The sequence below is a fragment of the Bombina bombina genome, chromosome 7 (assembly GCF_027579735.1).
Source record: "Bombina bombina isolate aBomBom1 chromosome 7, aBomBom1.pri, whole genome shotgun sequence".
Taxonomy (NCBI): Eukaryota; Metazoa; Chordata; class Amphibia; order Anura; family Bombinatoridae; genus Bombina; species Bombina bombina.
In genome coordinates this window covers 619,948,570-619,964,561 of record NC_069505.1, presented here as the reverse complement: position 1 = coordinate 619,964,561, position 15,992 = coordinate 619,948,570, and the positions used below count along the sequence as shown (strand labels likewise).

General features: G+C 37.6%; 1 protein-coding gene across 4 annotated transcripts in view; it reads left to right on the top strand.

Moving 5' to 3' along the window:
* Positions 1–9,863, top strand: part of LOC128635625 (zinc finger protein 432) — a 134,645-nt gene extending 124,782 nt beyond the window's left edge. For all 4 annotated transcript variants that reach the window (XM_053688697.1, XM_053688698.1, XM_053688699.1 and 1 more), the window contains 6 exons: positions 3,071–3,193; positions 4,635–4,694; positions 5,411–5,549; positions 6,266–6,358; positions 6,779–6,880; positions 8,696–9,863. In XM_053688697.1, the coding sequence (XP_053544672.1) occupies positions 3,071–3,193; positions 4,635–4,694; positions 5,411–5,549; positions 6,266–6,358; positions 6,779–6,880; positions 8,696–9,726 (1,548 nt within the window). In that variant the 3' untranslated portion in view covers positions 9,727–9,863. The remainder of the gene's footprint in view (positions 1–3,070; positions 3,194–4,634; positions 4,695–5,410; positions 5,550–6,265; positions 6,359–6,778; positions 6,881–8,695) is intronic.
* Positions 9,864–15,992: the final 6,129 nt, after the last annotated feature.

Below are 15,992 nucleotides of genomic sequence, written 5' to 3'. Positions count from 1 at the left end.
GTTATATTAATATACGTTTTACCTCTGTGATTACCCTGTATCTAATCCTCTGCAGACTGCTCCTTATCTCAGTTATATTAATATACATTTTACCTCTGTGATTACCCTGTATCTAATCCTCTGCAGACTGCTCCTTATCTCAGTTATATTAATATACGTTTTACCTCTGTGATTACCCTGTATCTAATCCTCTGCAGACTGCCCCGTATCTCAGTTATATTAATATACTTTTTACCTCTGTGATTACCTTGTATCTAAGCCTCTGCAGACTGCCCCTTATCTCAGTTATATTAATATACTTTTTACCTCTGTGATTACCTTGTATCTAAGCCTCTGCAGACTGCTCCTTATCTGTTATATTAATATACTTTTTACCTCTGTGATTATCTTGTATCTAAGCCTCTGCAGACTGCTCCTTATCTCAGTTATATAAATACAATTTTTACCTCTGTGATTACCCTGTATCTTAGCCTCTGCAGACTGCCCCGTATCTCAGTTATATTAATATACTTTTTACCTCTGTGATTACCTTGTATCTAAGCCTCTGCAGACTGCCCCGTATCTCAGTTATATTAATATACTTTTTACCTCTGTGATTACCTTGTATCTAAGCCTCTGCAGACTGTTCCTTATCTCAGTTATATTAATATACTTTTTACCTCTGTGATTACCCTGTATCTAAGCCTCTGCAGACTGCTCCTTATCTCAGTTATATAAATACAATTTTTACCTCTGTGGTTACCCTGTATCTTAGCCTCTGCAGACTGCCCCGTATCTCAGTTATATTAATATACTTTTTACCTCTGTGATTACCTTGTATCTAAGCCTCTGCAGACTGCCCCTTATCTCAGTTATATTAATATACTGTTACCTCTGTGATTACCTTGTATCTAAGCCTCTGCAGACTGCTCCTTATCTCAGTTATATTAATATACTTTTTACCTCTGTGATTACCTTGTATCTAAGCCTCTGCAGACTGCCCCTTATCTCTGTTATATTAATATACTTTTTACCTCTGTGATTACCTTGTATCTAAGCCTCTGCAGACTGCCCTGTATCTCAGTTATATTAATATACTTTTTACCTCTGTTATTATGAATACAGGAATATCTGTGCTACTTAGTACCACAGATCTCCTATAGGAGGCGCTAAAAGGCAATGATAGATGTTACCCAAAAATTAAATTTGCATCTCATAATACAATATACATAATGTAAAGATGTTAAAAATATGAAATATACAACATATAAATATATGTATATACACACGTGGCACTTAATCGTGACCAATTAAAAAGATAGATGGAAAAAGTCCCACAAATGTCCCAAACATCCGTATGTAGAACAGGCAGCTCTCAGTCTTCACCCCAAGGATGATATAATTTCTAAGATGGATAACAGAAACAGAGGCGCCACATGTGTAGATCTATTTATTGTGGTCTTTATTGATCTACACATGTGGCGCCTCTGTTTCTGTTTTCATTACAGTTATCCATCTTACCTCTGTTATTACCTTGTATCTTAGCCTCTGCAGACTGCCCCTTATCTCAGTTATATTAATATACTTTTTACCTCTGTGATTACCTTGTATCTTAGCCTCTGCAGACTGCCCCTTATCTCAGTTATATTAATATACTTTTTACCTCTGTGATTACCTTGTATCTTAGCCTCTGCAGACTGCCCCTTATCTCAGTTATATTAATATACTTTTTACCTCTGTGATTACCTTGTATCTAAGCCTCTGCAGACTGTCCCTTATCTCAGTTATATTAAAATACTTTTTACCTCTGTGATTACCTTGTATCTAAGCCTCTGCAGACTGCTCCTTATCTCAGTTATATTAATATACTTTTTACCTCTGTGATTACCCTGTTTCTAAGCCTCTGCAGACTGCTCCTTATTTCAGTTATATTAATATACTTTTTACCTCTGTGATTACCCTGTATCTAAGCCTCTGCAGACTGCTCCTTATCTCAGTTATATTAATATACGTTTTACCTCTGTGATTACCTTGTATCTAAGCCTCTGCAGACTGTCCCTTATCTCAGTTATATTAAAATACTTTTTACCTCTGTGATTACCTTGTATCTAAGCCTCTGCAGACTGCTCCTTATCTCAGTTATATTAATATACTTTTTACCTCTGTGATTACCCTGTTTCTAAGCCTCTGCAGACTGCTCCTTATCTCAGTTATATTAATACACTTTTTACCTCTGTGATTACCTTGTATCTAAGCCTCTGCAGACTACCCCTTATCTCAGTGCTTTTGACAGACTTGCATTTTAGCCAATCACTGCTGACTCATATGAGCCTACCTAGGTTTAGCTTTCAGCAAATAATACCAAAAGAATAAAGCACATTTAATGATAAAAGTAAATTTGAAAGTTGTTTAAATTGCTGCCCTATCTGACTCATGAAACTTTATTTTTACCTTGACTGTCCTTTAAAATCATAGAAAACCCAAGATCCGCCGTTTTTAAAGGCAATTTTCTGTTCTTTATAACTATGTGCCTTGGTGGACTAAAGCTCACAAGCCCCTCTTTAAATGCCCTATATAGGGTTTAATAGCCTGGTGACCACCTGGTGTGAATAAATGCGCATTTATTTGAATAAAGACTCATGGGAGTTTTATACATATACCCAGAGGCCCTTATTTATATGAGTTAAGAATAAGAAAAGATAACACATACTATTATTAACAACCACGTTTATTAAAATTCTAATAAAAATATGATTTTTGCTTGTAGCTTTCTTTCATGTCATGATATATACATAAATAAGTTTGAATCTGCCGGGTCTGCGCAAATAAACATTATATGATACAGTTAAAAATAAATCAAGTCATGCTCAATAGTGATTTGGCAGCAGGGGTTTGTGGGAGATGTAGTCTCACATATTGGCTTGTATGGCACAGAACGTTTAGTCTCAAGTAAATGCCCAGGTAATGTTATCTGGAGTCCTAACTACATAATACGTATCTATTAAAGCTGTGATACACTAGGGATTATCCAGAAGAGGAACTAGCACGACTTCCCAGTAACTGTGTGTTGTCATCTCTCGGTGTTTCCCAGATCTCACTCTTTCAGCATCTGATTAAGGCTCTGACAATGAAAGAGTTAAATGAGGGGAATAGGAACATTTCTTCGACGATCTTGAATCATGCTCTGGAGATGATCTACTTACTGACTGGAGAGGTGAGAGCCTAGAGTAAATATAAACGGTCATGATTCAGATAGGGCAGCAGTTTATTTATTGTTATCTAATTTGCTTCATTCTTTTGGTATCCTTTGTTGAAAAGCATACCTAGGTAGCCTCAGCACTACCGAGTGGTGGCTGCTCATACATGCCTCTTGTCATTTTCTCACCTGTGTTCAACTAGCTGCTCTTTCACCAAAGGATATCAAAAGAATGAAAAAATTAGATAATATAAGTAAATTAGAAAGTTGTTTAAAATTGTTTTCTCTATCTGAATCATTAAAGAAAAACTTTTGTGTTTCACGCCCCTTTAATGTCATAACGATATCGCACATCTGCTTCACTTCAATAAATCTGTTATTTTAATTTAGCAATGACCTCAGCTAATGAATTATTGAAAACAGATGGAAGTAAAGATTTAAAAAAACAGACAATGATTATTATTTATTATACTTTATAAAGCGCTGACCATGAGTACTATTCATTTATATAAGACAATGATTATTATTTATTATACTTTATTTATAAAGCGCTGACCATGAGTACTATTCATTTATATAAGACAATGATTATTATTTATTATACTTTATTTATAAAGCGCTGACCATGAGTACTATTCATTTATATAAGACAATGATTATTATTTATTATACTTTATTTATAAAGCGCTGACCATGAGTACTATTCATTTATATAAGACAATGATTATTATTTATTATACTTTATTTATAAAGCGCTGACCATGAGTACTATTCATTTATATAAGACAATGATTATTATTTATTATACTTTATTTATAAAGCGCTGACCATGAGTACAATTCATTTATATAAGACAATGATTATTATTTATTATACTTTATGTATAAAGCGCTGACCATGAGTACTATTCATTTATATAAGACAATGATATAAAACTTGTAAGAGACAAGACAATATTTTACAAACACATACAGGAGGAATTGAGGGCCCTATTCCCGTGGGAACTTACAATCTAGGAGGGATCAATTTACTTTCATGAGCAAGTTTACCCTTTTCTCTTACCATTCTGTGTTAAACATATATCCTTTCAATAATAGCATACTGAGGTAGCCTCAGAAGCGTGCAGTTTTTTTTTAATCAGTATACATGTTGTTACAAGGCACATGCACGCTTTTGAACCTACCTCAGTATGCACTCGTGGAAAGCAGTTGGGTTTCCACAAAGGAGACTGAAAGAAAAATATAACATTTGATAACACAAGGAAATTTTATCTTTTTAAAATAGTTTGCTCTGTCTGTATCATAAAATGTTATTTATACTTCCGTGAAAAGGAATTACCTAATTTATTTTTTATACTGACTGTACATTTTATCTCTTTATTCTGATTCATTCTGCAACATAAGGTAGTGATTTTACAGTTTGTCTTTAGACACTGACGCATTTCGCTCTCACTGTATAGGAATACACTGTTGCAAAGAAGGATTCCCCCCACAGCACCCTTCACCCGCTGACTGGAGAGGTGAGCACTACTGGGCAGAGTGGCACTTGGCCAGCTTTTGGGCATAGTCTGTTAAAGGGGCAGTGTACACCAATTTTCATATAACTGCATGTAATAGACACTACTATGATACTGATATAAAATCTGGTATTAAATATTTTTAAAACTTACTTAGAAGCTCCAAGTTTAGCACTGTTGATGAGGTTAGGCTGGGACACCCAGTGAAATGAGCTGAGAAAGCAGGAAGGGCAGCCATCCCCCCTCCCCTGCATATGAAAAAAACCTTTAGACAAACAGGATCAGCAGAAATCTGTAGACTTGGGTCTACATCTGATACTTTGGGGCTTGGTTAGGAGTTTGAAAAATCAGCACAATGTTATTAAAAAAAATAAGCAAAACTAAACATTGTTACAATCACACTCCCAGATGGGCTATATAAATGTATCATCTACAAAACATGTATGCAAAGAAAAATCTAGTGTGCAATGTCCCTTTAAGTCTCCTAAGGTTCACCCGTTCCGTGCTCTCTATTCTTTAGTAAATCAGCTGCATAGAAAAACATGAAAACTGGTGAAGCGGGAGAGAGACGCCTTAGTGAATATTCCCCAGTGATCTCTTTACTGGTCATAGCTATATCTAGACGTGTATCTTCCAGCCCTTTGTCACATTCTCAGTTACAACACGGCCATCCTCCTGACACCGCTAGATCTGTACTGCATGACACGTGTGTGTTTCAGGTGCCTATAAAGTGCGATGATGTTGCCGTCTATTTCTCTATGGAGGAGTGGGAGTATATAGAGGGGCATAAGGAGCTTTACAAGGACGTCATTATGGAGAAGCACCAGACTTTAGGAAGCCGGGAAAACAATAGATCAGGTGACATTGTCTTTGTTGTTACTATTGGCAGCAGCGAGGTAAAGTTAGGGGGTTAAAGACAGCGTATTATTTAAATGGACGACAGTCAAAGTAAACAGTTTTTTTGTAAAGAATGCATTTCCTTCATTGTATTGCACTAATGTTTTATAAGTGAATTTCACCTGCAAACCTACTGTAGTTGTAGAACACCAGGAAGTCGCTAATATTATCAATCGTTCTTTGTTCTCTTGGTATCTTTATTTGAAAAAGCAGGAATGTAAAGCTTACGAGCCGGCCCATCTTTGGTTCAGGACCCAGGTTGCGCTTGCAGATTGGTGGCTAAATGTAGGGTGCTAAACAAAACAAAAATGGGACTGCTCTCAAGCTTACACTCCTGCTTTTTTCAAATAAAGATACCAAGAGAATGAAGAAAAATTGATAATAAGACTAAATTTGAATGTTGCTTAAAATTGCTGCTCTATCTGAATCATGAAAGTTTAATTTTGACTTAACTATTCCTTTAAGTAAAGAGATAAAAATGTTTATTTTTTGGTTTATACTAGACCACCAATCAAAAGCTCTGTCTATATTATAAAGTAAATGTATGCTGAGGCCAATATATTTTAGCCTTAATAAATACTATATAAATGTCTTAAATGTTTTTTCCAGCTAACACAAAAAACTAAAAACAAATGAACTCTATACAAACCCATAGATTTTTATTTTGAAATCGCCAGATCTTCACGATCAGTATGTTATTGAGGAAATACAGTTCACAGAAGACGAAAAAGATGTTGAGGAAATGGGAATATTTTCCAAGAACAGTGCAGGTGAGCGATTTTCAAATAATTATATATATATATATATATCAGTATGTGTTTGTATATAATATAAATGTTCTCTCAAAATTAGCGCTACCCAACAGGAATAATTGTAGTTTGCGCTTAATAGAATTCCATCACTTAAGCCATATTGATGGTGAACCTTGGCACTCCAGATATTTCAGAACTATACTTCTCATAATGCTCGACTGGATTGCAGAGTGCCTAAGCATCATGGGAAATGTAGTTCGGAAACATCTGGAGTGACAACGTTTGCTATCACTGGCCTAAGGGGAATGTATAATAGCGTTACATGATAACAAAATACTTATACTTCTTATGTTGGGTTCCTGGAACTCAAAAATGCAAATGTCACTAAGATTAAAAAAATCTTCTGAATTGTTTTGTCTCATTGACTGAATTTTTCAGGTGACATTAACTCAGAATTATTAATTGCTGATGAAGCAGATGATCTCTGTGTAAGATATATGGAAGCTCAGAATCAGGAAATCAATCACAATATAAACACAAGTAAGTATGTGGTTTTCTCTCTGTAAGATTTTTCTGTCATCCTACACTAATTTAACATACTAGGTTAATGTGACAAATTCAAAATACATTAACACCTTGTTTGCTATATTTAGTTTACACATATACAAAGCTAGCCACAATCATTTTGTCATGTAAATGGGAATGTTCTGCATTATTTTATCTTATTGACTATGTATGAAGGACAGATATTTAGCAATGCTAAGCTTGAGAAGTCTGCAGTGTGCACTTCCAGTTCTTAGAATCGTAAAACCCATAATTTACAGACTTAAATTACATGGAAAGGGGGGGGGGGGGGTAATGAACGTATATTCCAGAGTTTTCTTTCTACACATAATTAATAGTTTATATTACAATTTAACTGTATTTACTGTCATTTAATGTAACAGTGACAAATACATTGAACAAGTAAAGCAGATGTTACCATATTGTAAAAAAGCATGTTGTACTACACTTCTCAGTTTACAAAAATAAAACTCATTATCATTCAAAACAAGCCCAGAAATAATCTTGTCGATATACGTTTTCCTTGTGCAATAGACAGGTCTCTAAACCGATCCCTTATTAGCTAGCAGCTTAGTCTCTAATAAGATGGTACCTAAGCCTATAGAATTCTAATACAAAAACGGCCGAGAGACAGTGCCCCTCTCTTAAGTGAAATATCATTTATTTAAATCACACAATGTCTAAATATAAATCTTCAAACGTATTCTTAAAACAAATAAGGATCATTTCTCTGCAGATTGTAAGTCTCCAAGGAGAAAAGGATAATTGCATACTAAGGGCAGAGGTCACTAGAAATTAGACATGTACAAATATTCTTAATTAGTTTGCCAATATTTTGAGTTGCACTTCAGTTCTAATATAAATGGTATAGGAACTAACCAAGCACAGGAAACGGAGGATAACTTTATCATTCATGTGCAAAGAAATAAATTATGAATATTTGCATGTCTACTCGATATGAATAAATCGATAATGTCTTCACCAGTTGGATATGCATTTTTTTTTTGAGTCGGCCAGTAAAAGCAAAACTCATCTGGCGAAGTGGAAAAACAGCCATGAACACACATAAGGGAGGAGTCAGACACTGTGTTTGTGCTGGAATGACTGCGTGTCATTAGATACTGTCCAGACTAACTCTGCGTGTGTCAGAGCAGGGCCTTCCTCATCCTGTACTAGATCTGTATAGTCTGTTATGTTTTTGTAATTTATCATAAATGTTTGTCCTGGTACACCCCCAAGCTCTGTACCCAGCGCTACAGAAGTTTGCGGCACTATACAAATAGATAATACGTTTTTCTTTATGATTAAGAGTCAAGTCCAAAAAAAGACAATAGGTCCAGCATACTTTAAAAAAAAAAATATATATCTTATAAGAGGGAGAGCTAGAAGTAAAGGTCTGTGCCTAACAGAACATCCTCAAGTATTACAGAATTCTTGGTACCTTGCGGAAAGGTTCTTTGGATTCTTGCTTAGATATCTAGAGGTTGTGTTTGCATGTTGTGCCCATGGTCTTAATCATTTTTACACAGTGTCAGTATGAGGAAGAAGCACAGGGATGTGATTAAAAGACTTCCTCCACTAATCCAAACTCAACCTCCAGTAGGAAGTCTAGAGTACCTCAGAGTAAGCCCAAACAAGCGGTTACAGTACAAGAGATTATGAGGATTAAATAATTACATCTTGATAGCATTAGCATACCACAAGATTACTGGTAAGTTATAGCTTATATGCAAGTGTGTGATACTGTTTTGTCATAGAAAATTAATTTACTTATATTCTATTACTTTTCAGCAGATGGACAGATTAGAGTCAGCATGTCACAGGAACTGTACACAGCAGCAGATTCATCGGAAGGATTACTAGATGACAGTACCAGTATTCTTGAAGAAGGAAACTCAAATGTAAACTCCCCTGTAAACTCAACATTACTTGAGAGAGAAATGATCAAATACACTTCTTCGCTTTATGAGTATGAAAAAAACGTACAACATAGAAATGAAAGGTTCATTAGTAACAGTAGAACTTGTAGGACTGAAATGGAAGAGACTGACAACAACACACAAACTTTTAACAATGCGGCATCTTGTGACGATCACCAAGCGTTACACAAAGGAGGAAAGCTTAATAAAAATAGTAACCAATTTATTTTCAAATCTCTGCCTCAAATGTCACCACATCGGACTGCTACAAGAAGTAAGTTGTACACTTGCCCTGATTGTGAGAAACGTTTTACTAAAATGTCACAACTTATACGTCATCACAGAACTCATTCAGGAGAGAAGCCGTACGTTTGTCAGAAATGCGGGAAAGGTTTTTCACAAAAGTCAAATTTGGTGGGACATCAGCGAACACATACAGGGGAGAAGCCCTATGTCTGTCCAATTTGCGAAAAAGCTTTTTCCCAAAAATCTGATATGATTGTACACCAACGAACTCATACTGGAGAAAAACCATATGTTTGCCCGAAATGCGGAAAGGGGTTTGCTCAAAGTGCAAATCGGGATAAACACTACAGAACACATACAGGGGAGAAACCATATATTTGTTTGAAATGTGGTAAAGGCTTCTCTCAAGGGGGAAATTTGGTTAAACACCATAAACTTCATACAGGTGAGAAGCCATATCTCTGTCCTGTGTGCGGTAAAGACTTTACAAAAAAATCAAGTTTACTTTTGCATGAAAAAATGCATACAGGTGAAAAGGGATATATTTGTTCTCAATGTGGAGAAACTTTCCCCACAAAGTCAGATTTGAATAACCACCATAGAACTCACATGACAGAAGAAAACAAATGTTTACCTGGTGGAAAGAGATTCACTTGAACAATAACTTTTTATTTTTAGTTGCACCTCAAGTGTGTAATTATTTGGGTACAATACACACACTGAAGACTTGCATTTTAACTATACTGCATCTGTGAAATCGATTAGTATACAATGAATTCCATGTATATAAAGAATTTGTCTATTTGCACTTTTTTTTTTTAGCTCTTATAAACTCAAGATGTAAAAGAACAAAAACTGTGTGTTGTTTAGCAAGCAGTTAGGATAAGTGATCAGAATCACACAAACAATACAAAGATAGGACAATTTGGAAGAAACACTTATGTTTGTTGATGAATCAGAAGTTTACACAAAAGCAGATCAGTATCATGACCAGGAAACCCCAGGACTTAAAACTCTGTAACCCCATTGAACAGTACACACAAGACCTGGTATTTGCCACCTTTAATATAATGGCAGAAATAAACACGAATGCATATTAGTAACAATTGAGAACGAATATATGATTGTTAGAACTCAGGATATGTCTAAACATAGACTGTGCAAAGTAAAGTTTCCTGTAGACTTCTCAGAATATCAAAAGCCACTAAAACAATTGTGAAGTATTAGTTCCTTCCTGCATCTTGCAGTTAATTTGAATTCAGTCCTTTCTAAAGAAAAAAAACAGCATATATATTGACTTAAATGTTGTGACATTTTTGGTATATAAGACTTATCTGCATATATTATTATCGGTTATTTGTAGAGCGCCAACAGATTCTGCAGTGCTATAAACGAAGGTGCAGCAAAACATTTATAGGGATCAAACGGGTGGAGGGCCCTGCCAAGAGTTGCACTGTTGTAGTCAGCTCTTAAGAAGGTGATCTACAAACAGATGGACTCATACGGGCCGAATTATCAAGCTCCGAATGGAGCTTGATGCCCCTGTCTTAAGACCGCTGCTCCATAACTTGTCTGCCTGCTCTGAGACTGCGGACATCAATCTGCCCGATCCTATACGATCGGGCTGATTGACACCCCCTTCTAGATGCCGATTGGCCGCTAATCTGCAGGGGGGCAGCATTGCACAAGCAGTTCACCAGAACTGCTTGTGCAATGATACATCGTATCATGTCCGCTCGCACATTAATAAATCGGCCCCTTAGGCTTAAATGCTAAGGGGGTTCAGGGGATAGCAATGGAGGAGAGGAACTGGTATAAAGAATGGTTAGTGTAGGTTGTATGCATCCCTGAACAGTAGAATCTTTAGGCAGCGCTTGCAGCTTTCAAAACTATGGGAGAGTATTGTGGAGCGAGGCAGAGGGTTCCACAAGATGGGAGCCAGTCTGGAGAAATCCTGTAAACGGGAGTGTGAGGAGGTAACAAGAGAGGGGGAGAGTAGGAGGTCATGAGCAGAGCGAAGGAAGGGAGAGTATCTGGAGAACAAGGTCTGAGATATAGGGGGGGAGCAGTGCAGTTGAGGGCTTTGTATGTCAGAGTAAGAATTTTGTGTTTAATCCTAGAGGCAAGAGGAAGCCAGTGAAAGGATTGGCAGAGAGGTGCAGCAGATTAAGAGTGACGTGTAAGGAAGATGAGCCTGGCAGAGGCATTCAGTATGAATTGTAAAGGAGCTAGGCAGCAGCTGGGGAGACCAGAGAGGACAGAGTTGCAGTAATCGAGGCGGGAAAGGATTAGAGTGGATTCAAATCTTAGTTGTGTCTTGTGTAAGGAAATTTTTAATTTTAGAGATGTTTTTAAGGTGGAAAGGGCAGGCTTTAGCCAAGGACTGAATGTGAAGATTGAAAGAAAGATCTGAGTCAAATGTGACCCCAAGACATCGGGCATGCAGGGTAGGGGTAATGGTAGAGTTCTCAACAGTTATAGAGAGATTGGGGGTGGAGATTTTGAAAGAAGGGGGAAAATAAGGAGCTCAGTTTTGGAGAGATTTAGCTTGAGGTAGTGAGAGGATATGCAGGAAGAGATGTGAGAAAGACAGTAAGTGACACATGTTAGCAAGGAAGGAGATAGGTCTGGTTCAGGAGAAGTAGATTTGGGTGTCGTCGGCATACAAATGACATTGGAAACCGTGGGAGTTAATTAGGGAACCTAATGATGACGTGTAGATTGAGAAAAGAAGGGGACCGAGGACATAGCCTTGCGGTACCCCACCAGAAAGTGATGATGGGGCAGAGGAGGCCCCAGAGAAGGCTACACTAAAGGTACTGTTTGACAGGTAGGAAGAGAACCATGAGAGGGCTGTGTGACCAATACCAAAGGATGCAGAACACTTTTAAAGCTAAATGTTTAAAAAAAACTGGCCTAGACCCCCTGGCTCATCCTTAGATTCCCTTCTATTGTATCTTTAAACTTCATTGTTTTTCACCCCTCTATCTTAACTTGTTTTACATCCTAGTCCTTGTTCTGTTTCTGACTTTGTCCTCCATATCACAGATTCACAATTGTCAGCCTACCAGCTGAAATTAAAAAATGAAAACTGCAATTACAATAGTTAGCCGGTAGGTTAAAACTCCTACGCATACTTTAGGCATATAAAAAAAATAGAGCTTTCTATTTGTGGCTTTTTGAGGTTGATGAAAACCTCTTGTAATTTTATTTTGTCCATGAATGCTAAATACTATACACTACATATAGAAAAAACATAATTTATGTAAGAACTTACCTGATAAATTCATTTCTTTCATATTAGCAAGAGTCCATGAGCTAGTGACGTATGGGATATACATTCCTACCAGGAGGGGCAAAGTTTCCCAAACCTCAAAATGCCTATAAATACACCCCTCACCACACCCACAAATCAGTTTAACGAATAGCCAAGAAGTGGGGTGATAAGAAAAAAGTGCGAAAGCATATAAAATAAGGAATTGGAATAATTGTGCTTTATACAAAAAAATCATAACCACCACAAAAAGGGTGGGCCTCATGGACTCTTGCTAATATGAAAGAAATGAATTTATCAGGTAAGTTCTTACATAAATTATGTTTTCTTTCATGTAATTAGCAAGAGTCCATGAGCTAGTGACGTATGGGATAATGACTACCCAAGATGTGGATCTTTCCACGCAAGAGTCACTAGAGAGGGAGGGATAAAATAAAGACAGCCAATTCCTGCTGAAAATAATCCACACCCAAAATAAAGTTTAATCAAAACATAAGCAGAAGATTCAAACTGAAACCGCTGCCTGAAGTACTTTTCTACCAAAAACTGCTTCAGAAGAAGAAAACACATCAAAATGGTAGAATTTAGTAAAAGTATGCAAAGAGGACCAAGTTGCTGCTTTGCAAATCTGATCAACCGAAGCTTCATTCCTAAACGCCCAGGAAGTAGAAACTGACCTAGTAGAATGAGCTGTAATCCTTTGAGGCGGAGTTTTACCCGACTCGACATAGGCATGATGAATTAAAGATTTCAACCAAGATGCCAAAGAAATGGCAGAAGCTTTCCGGCCTTTTCTAGAACCGGAAAAGATAACAAATAGACTAGAAGTCTTTCGGAAAGATTTAGTAGCTTCAACATAATATTTCAAAGCTCTAACAACATCCAAAGAATGCAACGATTTCTCCTTAGAATTCTTAGGATTAGGACATAATGAAGGAACCACAATTTCTCTACTAATGTTGTTGGAATTCACAACCTTAGGTAAAAATTGAAAAGAAGTTCGCAACACCGCCTTATCCTGATGAAAAATCAGAAAAGGAGACTCACAAGAAAGAGCAGATAATTCAGAGACTCTTCTGGCAGAAGAGATCGCCAAAAGGAACAAAACTTTCCAAGAAAGTAATTTAATGTCCAATGAATGCATGGGTTCAAAAGGAGGAGCTTGAAGAGCCCCCAGAACCAAATTCAAACTCCAGGGAGGAGAAATTGACTTAATGACAGGTTTTATACGAACCAAAGCTTGTACAAAACAATGAATATCAGGAAGATTAGCAATCTTTCTGTGAAAAAGAACAGAAAGAGCAGAGATTTGTCCTTTCAAGGAACTTGCGGACAAACCCTTATCTAAACCATCCTGAAGAAACTGTAAAATTGATGAGAAAGACACCAAGAAATATAAGTCTTCCAGACTCTATAATATATCTCTCTAGGTACAGATTTACGAGCCTGTAACATAGTATTAATCACAGAGTCAGAGAAACCTCTTTGACCAAGAATCAAGCGTTCAATCTCCATACCTTTAAATTTAAGGATTTGAGATCCTGATGGAAAAAAGGACCTTGCGACAGAAGGTCTGGTCTTAACGGAAGAGTCCACGGTTGGCAAGAGGCCATCCGGACAAGATCCGCATACCAAAACCTGTGAGGCCATGCCGGAGCTACCAGCAGAACAAACGAGCATTCCTTCAGAATCTTGGAGATTACTCTTGGAAGAAGAACTAGAGGCGGAAAGATATAGGCAGGATGATACTTCCAAGGAAGTGATAATGCATCCACTGCCTCCGCCTGAGGATCCCGGGATCTGGACAGATACCTGGGAAGTTTCTTGTTTAGATGAGACGCCATCAGATCTATTTCTGGAAGTTCCCACATTTGAACAATCTGAAGAAATACCTCTGGGTGAAGAGACCATTCGCCCGGATGCAACGTTTGGCGACTGAGATAATCCGCTTCCCAATTGTCTATACCTGGGATGTGAACCGCAGAGATTAGACAGGAGCTGGATTCCGCCCAAACCAGAATTCGAGATACTTCTTTCATAGCCAGAGGACTGTGAGTCCCTCCTTGATGATTGATGTATGCCACAGTTGTGACATTGTCTGTCTGAAAACAAATGAACGATTCTCTCTTCAGAAGAGGCCAAGACTGAAGAGCTCTGAAAATTGCACGGAGTTCCAAAATATTGATCGGTAATCTCACCTCCTGAGATTCCCAAACTCCTTGTGCCGTCAGAGATCCCCACACAGCTCCCCAACCTGTAAGACTTGCATCTGTTGAAATTACAGTCCAGGTCGGAAGAACAAAAGAAGCCCCCTGAATTAAACGATGGTGATCTGTCCACCACGTCAGAGAGTGTCGTACAATCGGTTTTAAGGATATTAATTGAGATATCTTTGTGTAATCCCTGCACCATTGATTCAACATACAGAGCTGAAGAGGTCGCATGTGAAAATGAGCAAAGGGGATCGCGTCCGATGCAGCAGTCATAAGACCTAGAATTTCCATGCATAAGGCTACCGAAGGGAATGATTGTGACTGAAGGTTTCGACAAGCTGAAATCAATTTTAGACGTCTCTTGTCTGTCAAAGACAGAGTCATGGACACTGAATCTATCTGGAAACCCAGAAAGGTTACCCTTGTCTGAGGAATCAATGAACTTTTTAGAGAATTGATCCTCCAACCATGATCTTGAAGAAACAACACAAGTCGATTCGTATGAGATTCTGCTAAATGTGAAGACTGAGCAAGTACCAAGATATCGTCCAAATAAGGAAATACCACAATACCCTGTTCTCTGATTACAGACAGAAGGGCACCGAGAACCTTTGTAAAAATTCTTGGAGCTGTAGCTAGGCCAAATGGCAGAGCCACAAACTGGTAATGCTTGTCCAGGAAAGAGAATCTCAGGAACTGATAGTGATCTGGATGAATCAGAATATGCAAATATGCATCCTGTAAATCTATTGTGGACATATAATGCCCTTGCTGAACAAAAGGCAAGATAGTCCTTACAGTTACCATTTTGAATGTTGGTATCCTTACATAACGATTCAATATTTTTAGATCCAGAACTGGTCTGAAGGAATTCTCCTTCTTTGGTACAATGAAGAGATTCGAATAAAACCCCAGCCCCTGTTCCAGAACTGGAACTGGCATAATTACTCCAGCCAACTCTAGATCCGAAACACATTTCAGAAATGCTAGAGCTTTCACTGGATTTACTGGGACACGGGAAAGAAAAAATCTCTTTGCAGGAGGTCTTATCTTGAAACCAATTCTGTACCCTTCTGAAACGATGTTCTGAATCCAAAGATTGTGAACAGAATTGATCCAAATTTCTTTGAAAAAACGTAACCTGCCCCCTACCAGCTGAGCTGGAATGAGGGCCGCACCTTCATGTGGACTTAGAAGCTGGCTTTACTTTTCTAGAAGGCTTGGATTTATTCCAGACTGGAGATGGTTTCCAAACTGAAACTGCTCCTGAGGAAGAAGGATCAGGCTTTTGTTCTTTGTTGAAACGAAAGGAACGAAAACGATTATTAGCCCTGTTTTTACCCTTAGATTTTTTTATCCTGTGGTAAAAAAGTTCCTTTCCCACCAGTAACAGTTGAGATAATAGAATCCAACTGAGAACCAAATAATTTGTTACC